The sequence below is a fragment of the Dryobates pubescens genome, chromosome 10, assembly GCF_014839835.1.
Source record: "Dryobates pubescens isolate bDryPub1 chromosome 10, bDryPub1.pri, whole genome shotgun sequence".
NCBI lineage: Eukaryota > Metazoa > Chordata > Aves > Piciformes > Picidae > Dryobates > Dryobates pubescens.
In genome coordinates this window covers 27,530,493-27,556,335 of record NC_071621.1, presented here as the reverse complement: position 1 = coordinate 27,556,335, position 25,843 = coordinate 27,530,493, and the positions used below count along the sequence as shown (strand labels likewise).

Below are 25,843 nucleotides of genomic sequence, written 5' to 3'. Positions count from 1 at the left end.
ATAATCTTGAATAACATGGCACAGGTGTATCCATGTTTCCTCTCACTTCATTTTCCTGTGGCATTTTTTCTACCCCAAATGACTTCGTATCACTGTTAAAACTCCATTGTTTTTTCTCCTTCTTGATAGCTGCACTCATAACCTGGATAAGTGGTCACAATTATAAAGTCATTATGGTCTTTGAAGAGACAGGAGTTTAGGAGTTGTAGGAAACCTTTTCATATCCCCACCAAGAAAAATATTTCATTGAGACCAGTTTTGGCTTACTACCCAGGAATGATGCAATGGAGAAGTGTGAGGTGACAGTTCATTTGAAACACAACATGGAAATTTATCTCCAAGAATGCCAGCCACAGTAGTAATGAAGCCATATTTTCTGGGGTTTCCTGGGGTTACAGGTATCAATAGTGTGATTAGTGCTCTTCCTAAAAAGTTTTCATCTTACATAGTGCTGAGAAATACTCATGGGTCTGACTTATCCACAAGGCCTTCTTTGTGTCCAAAGGTAAAATGAAGCCTTCTGAAAAAAACCCCACTTTATTAAAGGACCGAAGCCAACCTTCAGTAACTTTGTTGATTCCAGGCTTTGCAGAATTTTGGGCTTTGCCACACTCTTTCCATGTATTTAAAAGGACTGGAACATGAAAACACCGAGTGGTGTGCAGAACTGCAGGAAATACGCTACCAGGCAGCATGGAGGAACATGCAGTGGGGCCACGTCTCTTCTGTCAAGTAAACCAACTTACTTTTATGCTACTTCTTTAAGTGAAAGACAATGGTTTCACTTCCAAGCAAAACCACAACATTAGAATATAATTTCTATGAAGCTAGTCACCTAATTTGCCTTAACTGTTGAGTTGAAAAGCAGTCTGTTTCATTTAGACCTCTTTGGTACACACATCACTTTTCATTCTCTTGGAAACTATGCAGTGGATTCTTCTTTTTGATTGTTCATAACTATAAACTGAAATTCTCTCTGTTTGACTCAGTAAGTGTGTCTGAAGCACGTATGAGGGATAGTTAGATTTTAATGTTTAATTTATAAGCAAATGTGGAAGATACTGTGTTAGGCCACAAGAGGTTATCAAGACCTCAGTAAGCAAACACCAGTGTTGATTCATGGCTACTCCCTCATTAGGAGTAGTCTCCTCCATTGTGTAATGTTGGATGCCTGGCTCAAGTCATTTCATGAGACTGGCCAGGATCTAGTGTGAACTCTGCCCCTTCATAGTGCAGCTACATCATCACGTATTTTAGGAGGAATACAGAATACATTCACTACATTTTGGCAAAAGCAGATGTTGCATGATAGGAGTCTTGAGTAACTCCTCCTACTTATCTCCTGGTAGTCAGGAGAATGGAGGATTTCTCAGACTTTCCACAGGGAAGTGGACAGAACAAGGTGCAATGGTTTTAAATTTAAAGAGAGTAGATTTAGACAGATATAAGGAAGATTTTTTTTTGCAATGAGTGCACTGAGACACTAGAACAGGTTGCTCAGAGAATGGTAGTGAGTGCCCCATCCCTGGAAACATTCAGCATCAGGTTAGATGTGGCTCTGAGCAACCTGATCTAGTTGAAGATATCCCTGCTTCCTGTAGGGGAGTTGGTCTTGATGACTTTGAAATGTCCCTTACAGCTAAAATCATTCTATGATTCTATGGGTCTTGGGAACATCCTCCTGTTGCGTTCATTCTTTTCTGCCCTGTCTTAAGGTCATTGTTTAGAAGCACCTGGAGGACTTCACAGTCTTATCCTGTTGAAGGTCATGTGTCATGCACAGTCAGAACAAGCTTCATATAGGTGGACTTTGTCACTGAGTAGGAATCTGTATAAAACCTCTTCAGTTATAAATCTCATAGGCAAATAGAATATTCAGCTTTGGTAAGAGAGGAGGAAAACAACATGTAAGATGAAAAGAGAGTGAGCTGGCAGGACAGAGGAGGGTCTAAGAAAAGTGGAAAGGTCAAAGAAGAGAGAATTAAATTGAACACTACAGAGGTTTTCAGCCTTCCAAATCTCTCCCTTTTAAAAAAATATGTCTCAAGTTAAATGTGAACAGTTGTTGACCCTGAACTTGTGTACATACCCTAGTGTATCTCTTTCAGCATCATACTGTGAGAAATGTGTAGGTATTGCATATTTATTGTTCAGTAGGTTTTGTGTTATTTTTGATACAACCTTGAACATATTCTTACCCAAACATTTTGATAGTTAGCTGGTTTTTTTCCCCTTAAAAGTTATAAAATACTATAATAATGTAAAGGGTTGCATTATTTTTATCATGCAAAACAGCCAGCCATCCTGCTGCAGAAAGTATGCTACAAAAGTTTTTTGTCATAAAGATAAAATTCACTTCTCTGTAGAGAAATATTAATTTCCTTTTTAGTTTATGCTACTTTTCTTTTCCTTTTCTTTTCTTTTTTTTCTTTTGGTAAGAGATGTGACAGGAAGACCAGGCTACCACGAATCATTGTATGATGCTCTTCAGTCTTTAAGAGATAAGGAATTCTCAGCTTTCTATGACAGTCTGAAAGGTGCCAGGTATGCAAATATTCTCCTGTTAGAGAGAGTTGGGGGGTGTGTGTGTATTGGTAGTCACAAGTTATGTATAGAAGACTATTAAGAGGTTTTATGGGCTTAAATTATGCAGAGAATACTGGACTGCAAATTCCTTTCTAAGTATTTTACCTTGAATTTTGTCTTCTGTGCATGTACAACTTGTGTGCTAAATGAAGATGTATTGCCCACAGCACTCATCCTTTAGTCTGCAGTCTTAAGTGGATTTGAATGCTGACTGCTCCTCTTCAGCTGAGCAATCACACATAGCCTTTGGATTTTATATGTGCTTGCAGTGTTTTCATTTAGTGACAGACTTACTTTTTTTTTAACTTCAATGGTAATACAAAGTAATTCTGTTTTGCTGTTTACCTTCTAGTCACTGTATGGAAATAGGGATATTTTGAATTACTTCTGGGTATTAAAATAATAACTCCTGTTTCTCTATTAAATCCATAGAGTGAATGAAGTAGAAGAGTTGTGCAAAGGCAGCCTTGAGTCTGTTTATTCATTATATCCAACACTTTGCAGACTACAGCTAATTGGAGAGTTGGAAAATATAGGTCTGCTGTTCTCCAGGTATTTTTTTTAACCTTGCTTCATACTCCTTTCTCAGTTTTCAGGATTTCTGGTAATCAGGTCTAGCACAACAATAAAATTACCTCAATACTTTTTATTCATGAGCATCTCAAACTTCATCTTAAAATTTAACTTGACTATGTGAAGACCAATCTAAGTTGTCTTTATTTCCAGCCTGAATCTATTTGTGGTTGAATGTTAATTATTTGATATTCTGCCAACATTGTATTTTAGGTAATTGTTTTCTTTCTGGCATACTCCTAGCCTTTGGTTTACTAAAGTAACTGAGTCATCCTCTTCTAGATTGCTTTTTTAAACTGTTTTGTGTTTCCTGGATAATGCTCATAGAGACATTAAAAGTTGTGTCTGTTTGAATCACTTTATTCATGGATCACTTTAATTTTAACATTGTTTTTTAATCATAGGAAGGTATTTATCCCTGTAGTCCTATTGAAATTGATTTTTTTTTTCTGCTATAGTTGTATCAGTTAGGTAGCTTAATAGTCATCCTACAGTCATTTATCATGTCCAGGTCATCATGAACCATTGCTGTTTGCAGCTGATGAATTGCCTAAGAAAATAGAACCTATAGTGACAACCTACACACCTACAACATCATAGTTTGGAGTTTATTCTTATATTAATTCATATACAACCTAAATAATATAAGAACAGTCTTGCTGTCTAGTCTTTTAAGTAATCCAGTGTTTCAGTGTGATTACTTTGTTGTTGCACCATTACACACAGGTTTTGATGCTTAATAAAGAATATTTACAGTGGAGTTGAATAGAGTAGAGTAGAGTAGAGTAGAATAGAATAGAGCAGAATAGAATAGAATAGAATTAACCAGGTTGGAAGAGAACTCTGAGATCATCGAGTCCAACCTATCATCCAACGCTACCTAATCAACTAAACCATGGCACCAAGCACCCCATCAAATCTCTTCCTAAACACCTCCAGTGATGGTGACTCCACCACCTCCCTGGGCAAACCATTCCAATGGCCAATCACTCTTTCTATGAAGAACTTCTTCCTAACATCCAGCCTAAACCTCCCCTGGCACAGCTTGGGACTGTGTCCTCTTGTTCTGGTGCTGGTTGCCTGGCACAAGAGACCAACCCCCATCTGGCTACACCTCCCTTCAGGTAGTTTACTCATGTTGATCTCTTGATCTTCAAGTCTGTTAAAACTGGAAGCAAATCAGTCATTGTGGGGTTTTATGGACTGCTTCTTGGTATTAAACTGCAGATGGTGAACTACTTTGGGAGTTCAGTTTTGTTACTCATCTTGCATTTCAGTCATATTAATCAAGAATTAATAACTGGTCGTGTTTGGTTTTTTGGTAACAATTGCAGATCCATTACTACTCAGCAACTGAATGATATTTATTTGAAATGGCAGAGACAGTCCCAGCTTCTCAAAGACAGTGACTTCCGTTTCCAGGAACCTATCATGGCTCTGCGCACTGTAGTTTTGGAGATCTTACTTGAAAAGGAGAGCGAAAACATCAAAAGAGAATGTATTAAAGACATCCTAACCAAACATCTGGTGGAGCTCTCTAGACTAGCAAGAACTGCTAAAAACACACAGGTAACAAATTTCAGGGAAGATAGTGATGGATTAATTCTATTCTCAGTTCATTCTATGAATCAATTAGTTCAAGACTTACCTATGTAGAACAACTTCTGAAATGGTGTTTATGGGCATGTTTGCTGAATTTTGTTCATAACTGTAAGTGTGTGATGAAGATAATATAAAAATGAATTTTTTTAGTGAAGAAGATTCTTACAGCTCTGCTGCTTGATTCTGATGTATTTTCATATATTCAGCTTTGACTTGCATCATTCTGTTTTAGTGATCCAGAGTAAAGCTGCAGAAGGAACTCCATTGCATCTGTATATCACAGTATCACAGTATAACCAAGGTTGGAAGAGACCCCAAGGATCATCAAGTCCAACCTGTCCCAACAGACCTCACGACTAGACCATGGCACCAAGTGCCACGTCCAATCTCCCCTTGAACACCTCCAGGGACGGCGACTCCACCACCTCCCTGGGCAGCCCATTCCAATGACGAATGACTCGCTCAGTGAAGAACCTTTTCCTCACCTCGAGTCTAAACCTCCCCTGGCACAGCTTGAGACTGTGTCCCCTTGTTCTGGTGCTGGTTGCCTGCGAGAAGAGACCAACCCCTTCCTGTCTACAACCACCTTTCAGGTAGTTGTAGAGGGCAATGAGGTCACCCCTGATCCTTCTCTTCTCCAGGCTAAACAATCCCAGCTCCCTCAGCCTCTCCTCATAGGGCTTGTACTCGAGGCCTCTCACCAGCCTTGTTGCCCTTCTCTGGACACGTTCAAGTGTCTCAATGTCCTTCTTAAACTGAGGGGCCTAGAACTGGACACAGTACTCAAGGTGTGGCCTAACCAATGCAGAGTACAGGGGCACAATGACCTCCCTGCTCCTGCTGGCCACACTATTCCTAATACAGGCCAGGATGCCATTGGCCCTCTTGGCCACCTGGGCACACTGCTGGCTCATGTTTAGGCGGGTGTCAATCATCACCCCCAAGTCCCTCTCTGTTTGGCAGCTCTCCAGCCACTCTGACCCCAATATTTAGTATTATCTTCAAGGTTTTGTACTGAAAGCACCATTGCACTGTGGTTAATTCCTCACTCTGAATGACTTAAGGAGACTTGCAGTATTGATGTTTTCTGAGGCTGGTAATGCATTTCAGGTCCAGAATTGGCCTCAGCTTGTTCTAGGTAGTGCGTCTGGAGGAGTAACTCAACAAAAATTTATAGAGCAACAATATCCTTCAAGAATCTGCAGTCAAATACTTCCAGCTAAATATATAACCAGGAAAAATGTTTCCACACTTCATATATCTGAAACTATATTAAACATTGATTCCAGGAAGGCTCTAACTCTTTTCGTGAATAATGATGAGATCAGTTAAACAACTGTCTTGTATTTCATAAATACACAAAGTTTACTCTGTGCCTCCAGAACTGCTTGGCTAAAATGACTTCTTCAGAGTTTTTTAAGCTCATGTCTGCCCAACCACCACAGTGATGTCCTGTAAGAGCCTCAGCAGAAGATAACTTTTTTCCCACTTTGAGTCTCAGTTGCAGAAGAAGATTAAAATTGATGTGCCATATTGTTGGAAGATTAGGAAGTTCTGAAAGATGGAGTCAGTGTGTTTCTGGAAACATTACAGTTCCACTCTCTTCAGTCTCGTAGGCCATCTGCAAGCTTTGGGGCGTATTTCTGGCCCTTCAAAGTCTTTCAAACCATGGGATGATAACCCAGACTTACCTTGTCATTTACAGCCATTCTTACAGTGCAATTGTTTACCTTGATTATTTAAAAATTTTATTGATTTGGTTGCAAAAATTCATTTTCATCCCAGGCTTTGATACAGTTAAGATGATAGTTTGCTCTTTGTACTGCCATAGTGGTATCAGTTTACTAATTAATGACAGTGTGATTTCACACCTAAAAGTGAGGAGGTAGGCATACAAAAGAATTTGTGTATGGGGGTTCCTGTTTTCTGATTATTTTTCTGCAGTCTCTTAGGATGTAATAGTAGTCACTAAGATAAAAAATCCAGTCTTTCAATAGCTACTGATTGAAGCATTTCTATAACTCTATACCTCCAAGTAATTTAAAGTGTTAAACGCTGGCACTTTATTGTGGAGTTTGTGAAGTTCAATTCCATACTCTATTTTTGCTGCAGATCAGGATTTTCTGGAAGTATATAGAAAACCAACTTAATCTCTGCAAATAAATTCCAGCATTGGGTTGGCAGAATATGCTGCACAAGTAGGACAAATGAAGATCGGAGTTTAAAACCAAAACTTGCTGTGAGATGCAGGTATTTCATTTAAAGAATTCTTCATAATGTTGTTGTTTTGTTTTTAGCTTCCAGAAAGAGCGATGTTTCAAATCAAACAATACAATCCAGAAGGATATGGAGTTTCCGAATGGCAGCTAGAAGAAGCTCAGGTTTTTTGGGCTAAGAAAGAGGAGAGTCTTGCACTGAGTATTCTTAAGAAGATGATAAAAAAATTAGATGCAGATTGGTTTCAGGTATGTGTAACATAATGTGTAAATTTATGGGAATTGAATTATGTAGAGTAGAATAGAATAGAATAGAATAGAATTAACCAGGTTGGAAAAGACCTTTGAGATCATTGAGTCCAAACTATCATCTAGCACTATCTAATAAATTAAACCATGGCACCAAGCACCCCCTCCAGTCTCTTCCTAAACACCTCCAGTGATGGTGACTCCACCACCTCCCTGGGCAGCCCATTCCAATGGCCAATCACTGTTTCTGTGAAGAACTTCCTCCTAACATCCAGCCTAAACCTCCCCTGGTGTGGCTTGAGGCTGTGTCCTTTTGTTCTGTTGGTAGTTGCCTGGTAGAAGAGACCAACCCCCACCTGGCTACAATGTAGAATTACATTTCCATTTTCTGAAGTTCTCCCTTGTAAAAAAATTTTGAAAGCTGTCTGCAGTATTATTCTAAATCTCTTTTGTACTTTCAAAGTGTCTGACAGCAAAAAAATCTGAATGATCACATCTTGTCACAGAGGGTTTCCAAAGCGAGTGTCTCAGTCAGTGTTAACTCTCGTGATCAGGTGGTCTTCAATATGTATCCTATAGTAAAACTACTTTGGAAATTTGTCCCACTGTACAGTTAAAGGTGAGCTTCCAATCTGGAGGGAAGTCCTTTGGATGTTCTGTCATCTTCTCACAGCACTTTAAAGTAGGATTCTCTGTAAAGATCTCTTTGAAAAATTTAATGATTGGACATAGTTATCACCATTCCCAAATATTTCCTACAGAGTGTACCTTGGCACTTCAGGCTAAATAGGGATATTAGAAAATACAGTTCCAGAAACATGCTGTGGATTTATTTGATTTTGGTTACATTTTGTCATTGTTTTATTGTGTTTTTCATTGTTCAGACCGTCAAGTATTCCAAAATAATACATGCCCTCCTGTAGTCATAACACAGACTGTGAGTGTGATTTTTGGTTATTGACTGCTGTAGATGTGGATGGTAAATGACTGTAGATACATAACATATAATAGGCCCAAATAATTGAATTAGACTTAGGGTTTAAAAGCTTTATAAATATCCTGCCTTGTATGTAAAAGGTATTTTTGTTTGATGCTTCCCCTTTTTTTCTTTTTTTTTTCCCCAAACTTGCTTTCTCAAAGGTGGAGAATGATCCTCATCTGAAATTGGTGTACACGGAGTGCCTGAGGCTATGTGGAACCTGGTTAGCAGAAACATGCTTGGAAAACCCTACCATCATCATGCAGAAATACTTAGAAAAGGTGTGTCCAGTCTTTGAAATGTGTGGTCTTTGAGATAATGCTGTGCTAAAACCTGGTGTGGAAATGGCAAGTAAATTTTTCAATACAGCCTTTACTTTTCTGAAAATTTAGACTAGACTAGACTAGAATAGAATAGACTAGACCAGGTTGGAAGAGACCTTTGAGATCAACCCATCACCCAACACCATCTAATCAACTAAACCATGGCACCAGGCACCCCATCAAGTCTCTTCCTAAACACCTCCAGTGATGGCAACTCCACCACCTCCCTGGGCAGCCCATTCCAATAGCCAATCACTGTCTTCATGAAGAACTTCCTCCTAACATCCAGCCTAAAAATTACTGCAGTTTCACATACTGTTGTATAACACTGTCATCCCCAAAAATACTCAGAAGATGGCTTTGTAGAATTCACACTGCAACTTCTGTGTAATATTGGCAGTTACAGCTACTAGTCCAGTTTCCCTTTCCTGTTCCACTCCACCCTTTCCTTCTTGGGACAGATTGTTCACTTACCATGTTTTCAGTATGGGTGTTGTATTTGTAACATTCCTCTTTCCAGGAGCTGGAAAGTCTGGCTTTAGTGTTTCAAAGTACTGTTGTGGGTTTTTTTTAGCTGTTAATACATTTATTTTATTAATATTTATTCACTCTGCATTTTTGTATTTCATGCTAACTTGTGAAACTTTACCTAGCTGCTTTTCTCTGTTCCTCTCTTAATGCTTTCTTCACTTAGCTGATTTCAATCAATGACTTCCACATATCATTTTCTTTCCTTTTTGAACTTTTTGTACTGTCTTCTATTTTTGTCCTTGTCTTATGATACCAGGGTGTCAAACTATTGTAAAACTTCCTATCTAGTTGCCTTAAATGATGATAGATGCAGGACACTTCTGTGTGGTTATTACAGCTGTTTCAGACAGGTTAATCTTTTTGACTGTTTGCACTGAAACTCTCTTCAAAGATTAAATTCACGTAAGACAAAAAGCATTCAGCCTGGTAGGTTTCATTTTGTGTACATTATATATTTCATCATAGGAAACTTTAAATAACCTGTTTGAGCAGACGATCCTGCCTGAGTGTGGGGGTTGGACAGGATGATCTCTAGAGGTCCCTTCCAACCTTAATCATTCAGTTTCTCTGTGATAATGAGGTTTAATTTGAGCGTTATGCAACGGTATTAATCTAATCATCAATCTTATCATTACTGTAACTTCCTTTTTAGGCTGTGGAAGTTGCTGCAAGCCAGAATGGAGACAGCAGTGATGAGCTGAAGAAAGGAAAGATGAAGGCTTTCTTGTCTCTGGCTCGTTTCTCAGATAGTCAGTACCAGCGCATTGAGAATTACATGAAATCCTCAGAGTTTGAAAACAAGCAGGCATTACTGAAGAAGGCCAAGGAGGAGGTTGGTCTCCTCAGGGAGCGTAGAGTTCAGACAAATAGGTGAGCATTCAATTGGAGAGGCAGTTAGTATGGAGCTACCAGAGGCTCCATCTTCACTAATTATCTGGGCTGGTGGTACAGCATGGTCTAAGCCTCTGCAGCTGGATTTTTTTTCCTTCTCTGAAAAACAGTGGCCAAATCTGCAGGAGTAGTGAAGGGTTGAACTTGGAGAGCAGAGCTTCAAGTCCCATTAGCCTTGATGGTGCTTGGAGCTCTGCTCTCCAAGTTTAACCCTTCAGAGTAGTTTCTGAATTGTTCCTGAACATGGTCTAGGAGAGTGCTAGACATCGTGTGCCAAAACTAAGCCAAAGGGTGTTAGAACAGTTAAACAGTATGGGTGATTGTGGACCAGGATTCACATTTATTGCCTGGATCTGTTCAGTTCATTTGACAGATAAAATGTTCCAGAGATAAAATGAAAGAGTTTGAGATTTTTGTCCATTCTGTATTTGGTGAAAGAGTGGAATTCATCTTAATACAGAATTCTTACAGGATTTATTAATAGCAATTGCGAGTAAGCATCAAAAATTGAGCTTCAGCTCTTGGAAAGTGAAAGCTTTGCACACATGTTCCACACTGGATATTCACATTTTCACCAATATTGAGATTAAACCATTAAAAAGAAAAAAGACACTGGTTGCAAATTTACTTAGAGGGGTGGGTCTCTGTGGACATACACCAAAGGAACAGCTCCCACGATTTGGTTTCTCAGTTCTTACTGTGATTGTACACATAAAAACCAAGCTTAAAAACCTTTAAATCAGCAAGAGAACTAAGGACAGCCTTGCTCTGTGTCCCTTAAGCGATAATTTATTGTTGAAAAATGTCTGTTCACATAGATACACAGTGAAGGTCCAGCGAGAACTTGAACTGGATGAGTGTGCTATACATGCCCTGACTGAGGACCGTAAACGTTTCTTGTGTAAAGCAGTGGAAAACTACATCAGCTGTTTGCTAAGTGGAGAAGAACATGATATGTGGATCTTCCGACTCTGTTCCCTATGGCTTGAAAATTCTGGAGTTGATAGAGTCAATGAAATGATGAAGGTCTGCTGCTGCTTTTCCTTATGCCTCGACATTAAATTACCCATCTTTGTTCTCCTTTTTTCCGTGTTTTAGAAGATGAATTATAGTCTTGTGCAGTCTGCTTTCATATGTACCACCTTGAGTTTTCCCACAAAACCATAGCTCATCAGTTAGTTTTTCATCAGAGAGTGCTGTAATTCCCAATGTATTTTAATTTAATATAGCATTTTAATTTGACAAGTTTGTGTGATTAAGCATATCTCATGGTCTGTCACTGTCATCACCTTGTCCTTTACACACCTTGGATACAACTCATATTCAGCATCCTTTAGTACATTATTATAGTGTATATTATATATATAGGTGAAAGGGTAGGCTTTTAGATTGCTTGTAAAAAATAGAAGCCAGGGACCAGTAAAGTTCTCATTCTCAGGCTGGTCCCAGAACAAGAGGACACAGTCTCAAGCTGCACCAGGGGACGTTTAGACTTGAGGTGAGGAGAAAGTTCTTCCCAGAAAGAGTAATTGGCCATTGGAATGTGCTGCCCAGGGAGGTGGTGGAGTCACCATCCCTGGAGGTGTTCAAAAAAGGATTGGATGTGGCACTTGGTGCCATGGTTTAGTTAGTCATGAGGTACTGGGTGATAGGTTGGACTTGATGATTTCTCAGGTCTTTTCCAACCTTATTGATTCTGTGATTTCCAGAATCATGCAGGAAATCTTATTTGTTACCCAAATCATCTGTTTATAGCAGAGATTTAATTCTTTGCCGTTTGTTCTGATGAACTTGGAAAAACAGAAAGTTTTTCTCTATTAAAGTGTTCTTTTATTTTTATCACACAATTGTTTCGTGCCTTAAACTAGATGGTAATGTTTTTTTTTTTCCATTTAGTGTTGTTTCTTGACACAAAGGATCTAGAAATGACTTCTGAATCAATACATCTAAGTTCTGCTCTAAAGAACAGAAAATACTGAACAGAATATAAATCCTTCCTTGTGAATGACTTCTTGTATTTAGGAGACATGGATGAAGGTGATGTGTGATCCTGGATTGCTATTTGATCACACAGCAATGATTACTCTCGGGTGTTTTGTTCTTCTAAACCAGGCAAAACCAAAATTGCCAGCCTTTACCTGGGATTTTATGATTATTTTTTTTCCCCATGATCTTTTTTGGTGGTCAGTGCAGCTTTCTAACTGTATTTTCTTTGCTACAGAAAAATGCAGAGAAGATCCCTTCATACAAATTCTTGCCTCTGATGTACCAGCTGGCTGCTCGGATGGGAACCAAGATGATGGGCGGTTTAGGATTTCATGGAGTTCTGAACAATGTAATTTATGGGTTTTGTATCTAAAGATACCTTGATTGGCTTAGTAGTGTGGACTTCAATATGTACATTCCTTTGTGCAGTTACAGCTAAATGAGTTATGTGGGTGACAAAAGTGTAGCAAAAATGTGTGGTGCAAAATCCGTATAGTGTGGTGAGGAGGGGAGAGGGTTGGGGACTTTTTTCCTTGCTATTCAATTGGCTCTCTGGTTGTGCAAGAATAGTTTTCTGCAAGTACAGGAATATAGTTTGAATGTATTTTTGTTGTGGGCACACCATCTAAGCATTACTTTTTGTTTCTTATTAGGAACATCAGGAGTTAAAAAGCATTAAGTAATTTTTTTCCATCTTCAGAGTTTTCAGTAATGGGATGTTTTTGTTTTCTTGACAGTTAATGTCTAGAATTTCACTGGATCATCCACATCATACCTTGTTTATAATACTGGCTTTGGCAAATGCAAACAAAGATGAACTCCTCACAAAACCAGATGCAATAAGAAGAAATAAATTAATTAAAAATGCACCAAAAGAAATCTCCCAGCTCGATGTGGTAACTACAAAAAAGTCTCTTCTGATAATCACATTCAGTCCTTTCATTTGGTTTTGAAAAATGAGGAAAAAAGGGAGTATTTTAGTCTAGAGCTCATCAGCTGACTTCTGCTCAGAAGGAGCAGGAGGAAAAATGCTGTGATGATGGATGACACTGAACTGTGACTTCACAATAATGTTATTGCTAATTATTGTTAGAACCTGTCTTTGTTATACAGTCCAGAGAAGGGCAACGAAATTGGTGAGGGGTTTGGAACACAAGCCCTATGAGGAGAGGCTGAGGGAGCTGGGATTGCTTAGCCTGGAGAGGAGGAGACTCAGGGGTGACCTTATTGCTCTCTACAACTACCTGAAGGGAGGTTGTAGACATGTGGATGTTGGTCTCTTCTCCTAGGCAGCCAGTACCAGAACAAGAGGACACAGTCTCAGGCTGCACCAGGGGAGGTTTAGGTTGGATGTTAGGAAGAAGTTCTCTACAGAGAGAGTGATTGCCCATTGGAATGGGCTGCCCGGGGTGGTGGTGGAGTCGCTGTCGCTGGAGGTGTTCAGGAGGAGACTTGATGGGGTGCTTGGTGCCATGGGTTTGTTGATTAGGTGGGTTGGATTGGTTGATGGGTTGGATCTTGAAAGTCTCTTCCAACCTGGTCTATTCTATTCTATTCCGTCCAGACTAATGCCTCGCCTCTTCCCCATCACTATAGGCCTGGGATGGTTATTTGCCACTACCCTCCTGAATCCCCAACTTAAAATTTTTCACCACATTTTTATGTGGGGATTTTTCTACTTTCTTTCAAATTTGTAGGTTTTTTTTGGTAGTTCCACCCTTAGCAGTAGGATTATGCTGACCTCAGCTAAGTTACTCAGAGTTAGGCACAGACAGATGCGTGGTCAGATTTTTGCCTTATGCATCCAGGCTTTTTCTTGAGTTGGAAGGAAATAACAGAAGCAGGAAGATGGTGGAGAAAATCCAAAAATGCCTGTCCCTTTTTGTGAATCATGGTTGCAGGTTTTTTGCATTTTGCCTGGAGAAATAAATGTTTCTTTAAGTTATTTCTGTTCATATCACAAAGAGCTGTCTATTATTGTAGCTTTTGCTGTTTCCATAAGAAGTATCTCCACTGTACTTATTTGACTGCATGTTATGGTGCATCTTTAATCTCCCAAAGGATAATTTTCAAGGTCAGGTATTTGTGTTCCATTTTTTAGGACAGAATGGAGGCTGCTGGCAATATAATCAGTATCGTGAGGAAAAGGAGAGCTCGAATGGTTAGAGATGTTGAAGCGCTGTGTGACGCCTACATCATATTAGCAAATGTAGATGCTACTCCATGGAAATCTCAAAGAAGTAAGTCTTGGAAAAATTATTTTTGTTTTTAATAGTGGAGATGGATTTTATTTTCCTGGAGATACTCTACTAGCACTGTGTCCTGTTTTTGGTAATTGTAGACCTGATCCTGGGTTAAAAGCCATAGTCACTGCTTGCGCTGTAAGGTTCAGAGTTTGTGACTATGAAACTCCAGCAAACTCCAGCTGTCCTGTAGTCATCTTCATCAGTTTGACAGATGCAGTGAGGTTTTGGGTCCCAAAAGCAAAGTAAGCTGGTTATTGTGCACTTCAACATATAGCACTGAATTTGAAATTACTGATTCCTTGTAATTACAGAAGGAATAAATATTCCAGCTGACCAGCCCATCGTTAAACTGAAGAACTTGGAAGATGTTGTTGTCCCTACCATGGAAATCAAGGTGACTGAACCTAACAAATATGTACTATAACATCAAGTCATAGATACAGCTTCAGTGTTTTGATAGTGGCAGTCAGGACCATCAAACTTTCATATTTTTTACAGATCAGCCTATCAGGGGTACTCTCTTGTCAGGTGAGATGGTTTCCTTGGGCTTTAGAAGATCTTGACCCCAAGTCTCACATTTGCTGGATAGTGACTGCTGTGGCTTACTGCGTGGGCTTTGCCACTGTTACCACAGACTAGTTTTTCATTAGCAAAAAGGGTGATAAACTACCTAAATCACAGAGAAGATTTGGGAATCTCAGTCTTCTGCTTTGTAGGTGCTAGCTTAGGGTTTCAGGGAGGAACTTAATGTCTGGGAAGGTGTGAGAATTAATGGATATGTCTCTTCTGCTGTTCCTAAATGGCCAGCTTACATGTTTTTACTCTTCAGTAATGGTGAATGATCCATTCCTGTTAGCAGAACTGATTGATTGTCTGGGTACATAGACTCTCATTCCTATATGCCATGCACTCTACCTAGGAAAACACAGCAGTTTCAGGGGTGTGAAGTTGCTTTTTGGGCCAGCCACCTAAAATGTAATTGTTATGAAGCCAGGCTTCCCTGCATTGAAGTCTCTCAGATTGTAAAACTAAATAGAAAAGCTAAAGGCCTGGTCTATACTTTTTGATGTCAGAGGCTAAGTAGTGCTTGTTTTTAGGGCTGCTGTTAGCCCTCAGTGTTGCTCCAGTGTACAACTCTATTGTCCTTATCTTTGCCTTTCTTCTTCAGTACACTGTCTGAAGAAGTTGAAGGTCTATGATGTAAACAGCTAAAGTGGTATTTCCTTGCAGCTAACCCTCCTTTGCTTAGCATGTTTTTCTAGCCTTTGTGGCTGTTATCCTTCTAGATGATGGAGTGTTTAGCATGTAGTCTGCTAATGAGGTTTGTAAATAATTTACCACCACTTTCTCTGAGTGAAATGGACGTAACATTTATATTCATTTAAAACTCATTTATAATTTCAGGTGGATCCCACAGGGCAGTATGAAAACTTGGTGACAATAAGGTCTTTCAAGCCAGAATTTCGCTTAGCAGGAGGCCTGAATCTGCCTAAAATAATAGATTGTGTAGGATCAGATGGTAAAGAAAGAAGGCAGCTGGTTAAGGTAGGTTGTGTCAGTTGCAATGACAGCTCTGACACTTGGCACTTTGAAACTTTTTAAGTTCTCTTGTCAGTTTTCTCATGTATTACTCTGTAAGGGGAGGGGACTTTTTGCATGTCACTGTCAGGTTTTGCAGTTCAGGAATGCTTTAATAAAGGAAATCACAAAGTAATACAAATAATATAACAATAATATGATAATAAGCAGTCATGTGAAATATTTTTCCAATTATTTCTCAACAGTGCTTGTAATATACAGAAACATACCTGACAGCTGCCAGACCTGTGACTTGTGGGGTCTCAGCTACTGAATTTGCAGTATACAGCAAATAAAAGCCATCAGCATTTTGTGTTACATATCTTATTTTTAATTTCTTCCCCATAGAAAAAGAATTACAGTTCAAAGAAAGTCAAAAATATGCACATAGAAACTCATGAATCTGTGGGGAAAAGATAACGTTATTTCCCTTCAAACTCAGTTGATTTCATTCTGTCTTTGAATGTAAACACTCAGCAGCTGCTGGGAGAATTCTGTTATGCTATAATGTATGGGGTGGTTCTGAAAGTTTTAAAGAGGGGCATGGAACATGCACTTTGGCCACAACAACCCCATGCCAGCACTACAGGCTGAGGTCAGAGTGGCTGGAGAGCAGACAGAAAGGGACCTGGGGGTACTGGTTGACAGCTGGCTGAACATGAGCCAGCAGTGTGCCCAGGTGGCAAAGAAGACCAATGGCATCCTGGCCTGCATCAGAAATGGTGTGGCCCGCAGGAGCAGGGAAGTCATTGTCTCCCTGTGCTCAGCACTGGTCAGGCCACACCTTGAGTCCTGTGTCCAGTTCTGGGCCCCTCAATTTAAGAAGGACATTGAGACACTTGAACGTGTCCAGAGAAGGGCAATGCGGCTGGGGAAAGGCCTTGAGCACAAGCCCTACAAGGAGAGGTTGAGGGAGCTGGGGTTGTTTAGCCTGGAGAAGAGGAGGCTCAGGGGAGACCTTATTGCTGTCTACAGCTACCTGAAGGGAGGTTGTAGCCAGGAGGGGGTTGGTCTCTTCTCCCAGGCAACCAGCACCAGAACAAGAGGACACAGTCTCAAGCTGTGCCAGGGGAAGTTCTTCACCAAGAGAGTTGTTCATCATTGGAATGTGCTGCCCAGGGAGGTGGTGGAGTCACCATCCCTGGAGGTGTTCAAGAGAGGATTGGATGTGGCCCTTGGTGCCATGGTCTAGTAGTCATGAGGTGTTGGGTGACAGGTTTGACTTGATGATCTTTGAGGTCTTTTCCAACCTTATTGCTTCTATGATTTCACGTGCATCCAGTGAGCAGCACTGCAGTACCAACTGATGCTGCTTCAGCTGTGTGCTGGATTGCTTGCTAGACATGGTGAATGTGACTCCTGTTTTAGAAAAGGGTATTGTAAGACAGGTTGATTGATACCTTAATTAAATCAAACATTTGTCCAGAAAAAAAAAAAGAAGTGATGATTTAAGTTAATGATGATTGTACTTAAGTAGGTGAGCACTATGAGAAAACCAAATGCAGAGAAAAAGCACAATCACTGCTTGCATTTTATCCCAGGTGATTATTGGGGAGAGTAACTTGTGTTTTGTGAAGGCTTTCTTAAATATTTCTTTTAAGCTGCTGAACAAGGAGTTGGATGCTGAGAAGTATTCTTTAAACTGCTTTTTGTGTTCCTGCTGAAGGGGCGTGATGACCTGAGACAGGATGCTGTTATGCAGCAGGTTTTCCAGATGTGCAATACCTTGCTCCAGCAAAACACCGAAACACGAAAGAGAAAACTAACGATCCGAAGATACAAGGTAACGCTGAGCCACTGCTGCGGCAGAGCAGTTAATGCTGCCAAGAAAGGCTATCTATCACCCTGCTCCTCTTTAACCCAGAGACAATGTAAAAGTGCATTTACTTAGGTGTTAATAAAACACTCACTGCTCCTTATGGCACGGAGAAAACAAACAGTTAATAAAACACTCACTGCTCCTTATGGCACGGAGTAAACAAACAGTTAATAAAACACTCACTGCTCCTTATGGCACGGAGTAAACAAACAGTACAATTTCATTATTACAGTTACAACAATTGTTACAATTGATTTTTTCCCTTCAAATCCTTTAAATTAGATACCAAACATCTATTTAAATACTCTTCAAAGCTTTCTTTCTGTGAGCTTCACGCTGAAGCAAAATCAAGTTGTGTACTGTCCTTGAATTACAAGTTGTTAGTCCTTAAACTTGAGCATATGGGTTTAGGAATGCTCATTAATTTTAAACTTGCAGTATTTCCAACAGCTGAAACCACAGGTCCCATCTAGGGTCTTCATGCAGAACTCATTTTGTTGTAATTGGGAATACAGGAGTAAATTCTTGTGACTGCAGAAAATGTATTTGAACAGGAACTTCCCCTCCTCCTTCAGTTTATGTGCTTGGGGTTATAATAACAGCTGTGAAGGTGGCCTCTGAATGAGTGGCCTCTAAGTAAAAGTTCCTGTCTTTGACAAATGAGAAATATGCTCTCCAGAACCTTGGAAGGAGTTTATCTGAATTGCTGGCATAGTTTTAAGAGTTCACATGTGGAGTTAAGTCACATTTCTTGAATCATTTTTGATGAAGACTCATGTTCTTCTGTGTGTGGGGGTTGCATTAGGAGATAAAGAGACTTCCATAGGAAAATTTGGAGGCAACAGGCAATAGCTACTTGAGGACAGGAGATTGTTCATTCTGGCTGGTTCTGTCTGCTGCATTAACTGAGGTTACAGCCAGTTATCAAGTGAGTAGCTGCTCCCTAGGGTGGGAAGCAGACTAAGACAAGTCAAATACGTGCATGCAGCTACTACATGCTAGTTCCAGCTTGTCCCTTTTTATGTGCAGTTTGCCCAGTGCTTCTATTATCCCGCTCAGACATAGCAAGCTGCTGCATATCACAGGTCATCCAGGATGCTGATCCAAATTGAGTACAATCATTAAGTCCTACTGAAGTATGTAGTGGAAGGCTCTGTGGGCTAGTTAAAAGAAGAGCAAGTATTTGGTAGAAAAAAACTTGAGTGTATATTACATGAGTATATAGATGTATTTAAAACCTATCTTGTGGTCAGGTGTATGGTTTGGTCTTTTGTGGTTTGAAACAAACCCAAATACGCACCTGTGCTCTACAGCATGTATTTTCATAGCTGTGTGTGTATAACCCTCCCCCATGCAGCAGTGATTTTGTTTTCACAGGTGGTTCCCCTTTCTCAGAGAAGTGGTGTTCTTGAGTGGTGCTCAGGAACAACTCCCATTGGGGAGTTTCTTGTGAACGTCGAAGAGGGAGCTCACAAGAGATACAGGCCAAAAGATTACTCCAGTTATCAGTGTCAGAAAATAATGATGGTGAGTCAAAATAACTGAGAAAGGAAAGGAGCTGGCTCATATTCTTTACTGGGAGGGGAGAATTTGCAGAGTTATATACCATACTTTAATATATAATAATGAATGTGACCCAGTGGCATGGAATTCATAGGTCTGCAGACTTTTCCAGTTTAGTTCCAGTCCAGCTTAGTTCCACAAACCACTACACCGTATGGTTTGAAAATTGCAAAGAGGTTTGCCTGTTCCTTTGGGTAGCCACGGTCGTGCAATGCATTATTTCCTTTTAAATCTGTATAGTGTTAGCAGGATAAAAGTATATTTAATTTTGGCTTTGTGCAGCTTTTGCATGTGAAGCAGTGAAAATTACCTTCTCACAGCCACATCAATAAGCAAAGGTACCAGGACAGAGTGCAAGGGGAAGTATCTCTTGACAAGATTAATTTACCCGTACATGCATATAGAATACATAAATACATACGCCTGCTGAACCAAAGAAATGGTTTGTTCCTGCCATGTAGCCCATGAGTTCTGTATGACAATAGAATTGTTCAGTAAACCAGATCGGTGCTTTAATGATTGCTGTAACAAAAGACATCACAGCTCAGAGAGAAAGGAGAGCAAGCAGTGGTTTTCCAAAGGAAGAGATAGTTTGCTTTCAAAGCAGTCAGTTGTGGGTAAAACATTTCTTATGTGTTTAAAGGATGCGCAGAAGAAACATTCTGATGCGAAATACAGCATCTTCATGGACGTCTGCAAGAATTTTCAGCCTGTCTTTCGCTATTTCTGCATGGAAAAATTCCTGGATCCAGCTGTGTGGTTTGAAAAACGATTGGCCTACACTCGTAGTGTGGCTACATCTTCTATAGGTATTGGATTGGATTAATGTCATTGGGGGGTTTAGGTGATGCAAAGGAAGTCTTTGTACCATTTCAGAGGTAACAGCTATTTGGCTTTGTCAGTGTCAGAAAAGGGGGAGTAGGGAGCAGAAGAATGGAATGGAATGGAATGGAATGGAATGGAATGGAATGGAATGGAATGGAATGGAATGGAATGGAATGGAATGGAATGGAATTAACCAGGTTGGAAAAGACCTTTGAGATCATCAAGTCCAACCTATCATCCAACACCATCTAATCAACTAAACCATGGCACCAAGTGCCGAATCTGGTCTCTTCTTAAACACCTCCAGTGATGGTGACTCCCCCATCTCCCTGGGCAGCCCATTCCAATGGCCAATCACACTTTCTGTGAAGAGCTTCTTCCTAACATCCAGCCTAAGCCTCCCCTGGTGCAGCTTGAGACTGCGTCCTCTTGTTCTGGTGCTGGTTGCCTGGGAGAAGAGACCAAGCCTCCTCTTCTCCAGGCTAAGCAACCCCAGCTCCCTCAGCCTCTCCTCATAGGGCTCAAACCCCTCACCAGCTTTGTTGCCCTTCTCTGGACACCCTCTAACAGACCAACACCTGCCCCCCACCTTGGTGTCATCTATAAATTTACCAGCAAGAACACCAGCTTTATTTTTGTAAAGATTTGTAAGGATTTCTGAGGCATTTCTGCCCAGCGCCTTAACCCTGTCTGCACTAGAGCAACAAGATTTAATTCTTTGTTTCTTTGTTTTAGGTAGTGGGTTGTATTTGTAGGTTCTGGTAGGCTTTTTCTAAGGTCTCTACCTGTCCAATTCTTTGTTTTGCTGTAACATTTAATAATTCCATCTGTAGCTTCGAATGTTTTGTACCCGAACTGAAAAGGTTCATCTTTTAATTCCTTCATACTGGGATCATTATCCATGGCTGAAATGTGCTCTTAAGCACTGGCATTTTTCTTGTGATTTTTTTTCTCTCTTAAAAGAGAAATACATCTACTTGGATTGTGGATTTCCTTTGTCTGAGTCAGTTTTGTATTGAGGCTCTGGAAGACATTTGAAAGTAGAATGCATACCCTGGAGCAGATCCCATCTTAGATGTTAGCGCGTTGTTTGTACACCCCTTCTTTGCTGAATGAATGAAGTAAATCTACACATTGTCAGAATTCAGATTAAAGACTTTTGTAGGAAGTATTGCTGTCCATCAGCTAACACAAAATCACTGACAGGTGTAAATTGCAGCAAGGGGAAGAGAGTTTGGAGGTTTTTCTGCGTGTAAGGACAGTAAAGCACCAAAACAGATCTCACAATTTGTATGAGTGGAGATTTTAAAAACTAACTTAGACAAAAATGCCTCAGGAACTGTTTAGGTATGGTTGAGCTGCCCCAGCTGAACTATGGACTCAGTTATGTCCAGTCTTGTTTCCTGGATTACCTGATACCGTGAGTTAAAAGATTTTCTTAAAAATAGTAGCAATAACAAACCCTCATTTTATTATGCCCTTGCTTCTTTCGTGTTTGGTTTGGGTTGAGTTTGGGTTTGTGTTGGGTTTTTTGTTTGGGGTTTTTTTGTTGAAAGCTGTGAAATTGTTTGCTTAACCTCTCTACTGGGAAAATGGGCAAGAAGTCTGTGCAGTAGGTAATACACATTTGTGTGAGAATACCCTTTTTTGCAGTTGCATTCAGTTACTCTTTTGGATTTGTGGGATGGCATTTGCTCTCTACTGGATTAATATGTATACATGAGGGAAGAAATACTCTTTAACTTTCCTTTGCTCGTGTTGTACTGATCGGAGGATGAGAAGCTCAGCATGAGCCACCAGTGTGCACTTGCAGCCCAGAAAGCCAGTCACATCCTGGGCTGCATCAAGAGAAGCACAGCCAGCAGGTCAAGGGAGGTGATTCTCCTCCTCTGCTCTGCTCTGGTGAGACCACACCTGCAGTACTGTGTCTAGTTCTGGAGCCCCTGTTTCGTGAAGGATCTGGATATGCTGGAATGTGTCCAGAGAAGGGCCATGAGGATGATCAAAGGACTGGAGCACCTCTCCTATGAGGACAGACTGAGGGAGTTGGGGGTGTTCAGTCTGGAGAAGAGAAGGCTCCAAGGAGACCTAATTGTGGCCTTCCAGTATCTTAAGGGGGCCTACAAGAAAGCTGGTGAGGCACTTTTTGGGATGTCAGGTAGTGGCATATAAATATGGTTTCAGCACTTGCTTTCTTTTTGGTTTAGTTGGCTACATTCTTGGACTTGGAGACAGACACGTTCAGAATATCTTGATAGATGAACAAACGGCAGAACTCGTGCATATAGATCTGGGTAAGTGGAACAGGAAAGAGAACCTTCTGTTTTCTTTACTTTAATAGTTGTTGTTTTTAACATTTATTACCCTTTTATTTAGGGGTTGCTTTTGAGCAAGGTAAAATCCTTCCCACACCAGAGACTGTTCCATTTAGATTAACCAGGGACATTGTGGATGGAATGGGGATTAGTGGCGTGGAAGGAGTCTTCCGAAGGTAAGTGCTCCTGTGTTGCACAGGGGTAAGGAGGCAGCTGGGTGCTTCCAGAATGATGACTGTTGTATATTCAATAGTTCTGATCCTTGAAAGGAGACCTAGACATAAATGTTGTCCTCTAACTCATATGCTGTTATTTACATAACTGATTACAAGTTCATTATTGTTGCACAGCTTTTCATATTCTTCAGCAACTACTGAGTTCTTGTCACCCTCTTCTGGCATTCCAGGATGGCTCAGTGCATCCAAAGGCTTCACAGCTAAATTTCATCCCTTGATGCTGGACTTTTTTTCCTTCAGAACTCTTTTTTTCCAAGCTATACCATATATTTGGAGCCTTTAAGTTTCTTGAAAATACTTTGTCCAGTCTTTTAGTTGTATTCAGTTTTATATACAATTTGCAGTCTGTTTTCTCTTTTGGGTCACACGTTTGATATCACTTTGCAAATGCAAAATATAAATCCCACAAGAGATTGGAGCTGCAAAACAGGAAAGGACTGAGTTTTTATCCTATCATCTGTGAATGACCCAAGAGAGCCCTAAAAAGCAGGACATTGCTGTCATTCAAGACTTCCATGACACTCATGTACTTGCAAACCCCAGATTTCACGTCTTTAAGAAAGTGCATAATGTTCTCTTTGTAAGGTAGCAATTAACATTAGTAAGTAGCTGCTATATACTTTTGTCCTGTGAAGGAGAAGACCCTGCCACTTTATTCTAGCACGATGCTGACAAATTGACAGTTTTGTGTTACTTCTGAAACTTTTATCCTATGATACAGAAAGCCTTTAATTGTTTAGCTCCAGCTGAAGGAAATACAGTATAAAAGGCACTGGTGCAGATGCTGAGTCAGAAACAGTCAGGCTGACTTATAATTAACAGTATAGATGTAAGTGCATAAACAAGTCATCTTAGGGTTGATGAACAGTCAGTTACCTTTGTTGTCTGTCTGTGTTCTCATCCTGAACTTTACAGGAGGACTAGTTCCTCTTTCACTTGAGTAGCTGCCCTGTAAGGGAAGTTTTGTATTCCTTCCACAAGCTTAGTTTGCTTAGGAGTGAATGTAGGTAACCACTTCTTATCTAAACTCATTGGAGGTTTCAGAAATAGCTCAGTGTCTCTGCCTGATGGATCTGTTCATTTCATGTGAAGGAACACTCTCAGCATTCTCCAACATGTTGCAGAGCACCTCTGGCATGCACCTTTTCATCCAGTCAAGCAGTTCTGCCACCGTGGCATAGCTCTGTGATCAGTGTTAATTTAGTGTTTAATTCTCTGTATAGAAACATTTCAGACAGTGGAACAGGTGATCTCTTTCCCATAGGGAGCATAGAGTGAACTCCCCAGTCTCCTGCTCTTACATTTCTAAATTTCTTCTTTTTTTTTCTGTTTAATGGAAATGTTAGAGAGAGTACTCATATGTTAGAAATGAACCCTTGAGAAGGGTACAGTTATGTAAATGATGAGCATGCCATTCCATCTTAACAAGAAGAACCTAAAAATACAGTAAAATATTTTCTAGATGCTGTGAGAAAACAATGGCTGTTATGAGAAATTCTCAAGAAGCTTTGCTGACTATTGTAGAGGTAAGAGGATTTTTCCCATTCTTTGTGATAGTAACCTGCCAGAACACCTTCAGTTTCTTGTCTCTCTTCATATGCATTGCTGTAGCAAATACTCATGTAGGAGGTTTTGGTGAACTTGAACATAGCCCTGCTGGCTGCCAGATATTTTGATTCACATAAGCTCTGGTAAAATCAAACCCAGTTTGTATGGGAACTACTAGTGGTTTTCCCTCTTCAGTACTTAAATGCTTCTAGCCATAGTGCAGCATTCCTTTTTGTGTCAGTCGCAAAGAAGAGAATTAAAAGTAATTTCTAAAAGCAGCTTATACTATGCATTAAAAACTAATGTGATACTTAGTGCCCAGAACGGTATTGAAGAATGACCTCCCTGCTGAGATAGGACTGAGTAGCAACACTGAGTCGTGTATGCACAGCTCAAGTACCTGCAAATGACGGTGTGGGCTGTCTGCTGAGCAGTTTAGCTCAGTTCTATTGGATTTTAAAAACAACAAACCTCCTAGTGTTGGGGTTAGCCATGAACATTACCAGTTGAGTGTTACTCTTCCTGCTAGGGAACTGAGCTAGCTGTAATTAAAAGTAGAAATTAAATAGTTTATTTACTGTGTAGGTGCTGCTCTATGATCCTCTGTTTGACTGGACCATGAACCCCTTGAAAGCTTTGTATTTGCAGCAGAGACCAGAGGATGAGGCTGACATGAGCTCTACACTTGGCAGTGATCCACAGGAATGTAAAAGAAAAGCCAGGTGCAAGATCTTGTTTTTCTCACTCTCTGCTGCACTGTTGCCTTATCTTGCAGTTTTCTTACTGAAAATTGCTCACTTGTTCAGAAGCCATATCTAATGCACTTGTTTTTCTTTTTGTGTTCTGCCAGCAGTGATGACCAGAGCTTTAACAAAGTGGCTGAGCGTGTTCTGATGAGACTTCAAGAGAAGCTGAAAGGTGTTGAGGAGGGAACAGTGCTCAGTGTAGGAGGTCAGGTGAACCTCCTCATACAGCAGGCCATGGATCCTAAAAATCTGAGCCAGCTCTTTCCTGGATGGAAACCTTGGGTGTGACATGGGAGGACCCAGCACATTTTTACAAGAAACCTATTTTTATGCAGCAGGTGTCTTAACATTTCAGATTGGTATTTCAGAAGTAAAGGCTCATACATGTTGTTATTCACTGGGGGGGTTGGGTGGTCTTTTAACAGCCTGTTACTGAGAAAACATTTCTTGTCCATTTACTTTCATCATACTCTGAATTGTCAACCAGGGCTTTGGCATACTGCGTACTTCAGAATTTTAAAGCCTAGGGTTCCCCACTCTTGTTCATATGTTAAATAGCTGGAGTCTTGTATAGAATAGTCCTGTATGGTAACATGAACATGCAGAATGATCTAAAAACCAGAAGTCATGAATTAACTCACTGAAGTGCATTTCAAAAGGGGGAGTTATACTTGAAAGATAATGCTACAGTGCATATACAGTAAACCCAGAGAGCCTCATGGTTAATGAAGGGAGGGTTTTTTTCAGGATTGGTTTTTTTGCCCTTAGATAAATGGATGCTTCTTTATATAGATAACAGAATTTGAGCCTAGTGTAACACAGCTGCTTTTTTTCCTGTTGTAAATAAAATTATGTTGGTACTTTATAACATTAATGGTATAAAACAATAAAAAATACTTAGCATTTGTAGCTCAGACTTCCTTGATAAAATAGACTGACTACAGTGAAGCTCAGCATAGCAGTGTAATAAAATGTGTATTTTTATATCTTTTATAATTTAGTATCTTGGGTGGTGGTACCTTCAAACACCA

At 40.2% G+C, this 25,843-nt stretch overlaps 1 protein-coding gene across 1 annotated transcript in view; it reads left to right on the top strand.

Moving 5' to 3' along the window:
- The window catches only part of ATM (ATM serine/threonine kinase), a 71,515-nt gene extending 45,672 nt beyond the window's left edge, over positions 1–25,843 (top strand). Inside the window, 21 exon segments of the mRNA XM_054164540.1 lie at positions 584–732; positions 2,440–2,544; positions 3,019–3,138; positions 4,494–4,728; positions 7,059–7,226; positions 8,367–8,486; positions 9,712–9,929; positions 10,769–10,976; positions 12,172–12,285; positions 12,674–12,832; positions 14,038–14,176; positions 14,494–14,576; positions 15,587–15,727; positions 17,427–17,543; positions 18,957–19,106; positions 19,786–19,951; positions 22,175–22,261; positions 22,344–22,458; positions 23,981–24,044; positions 24,652–24,788; positions 24,920–25,843. Coding sequence (XP_054020515.1) covers positions 584–732; positions 2,440–2,544; positions 3,019–3,138; positions 4,494–4,728; positions 7,059–7,226; positions 8,367–8,486; positions 9,712–9,929; positions 10,769–10,976; positions 12,172–12,285; positions 12,674–12,832; positions 14,038–14,176; positions 14,494–14,576; positions 15,587–15,727; positions 17,427–17,543; positions 18,957–19,106; positions 19,786–19,951; positions 22,175–22,261; positions 22,344–22,458; positions 23,981–24,044; positions 24,652–24,788; positions 24,920–25,100 — 2,976 coding nt within the window. The 3' untranslated portion in view covers positions 25,101–25,843.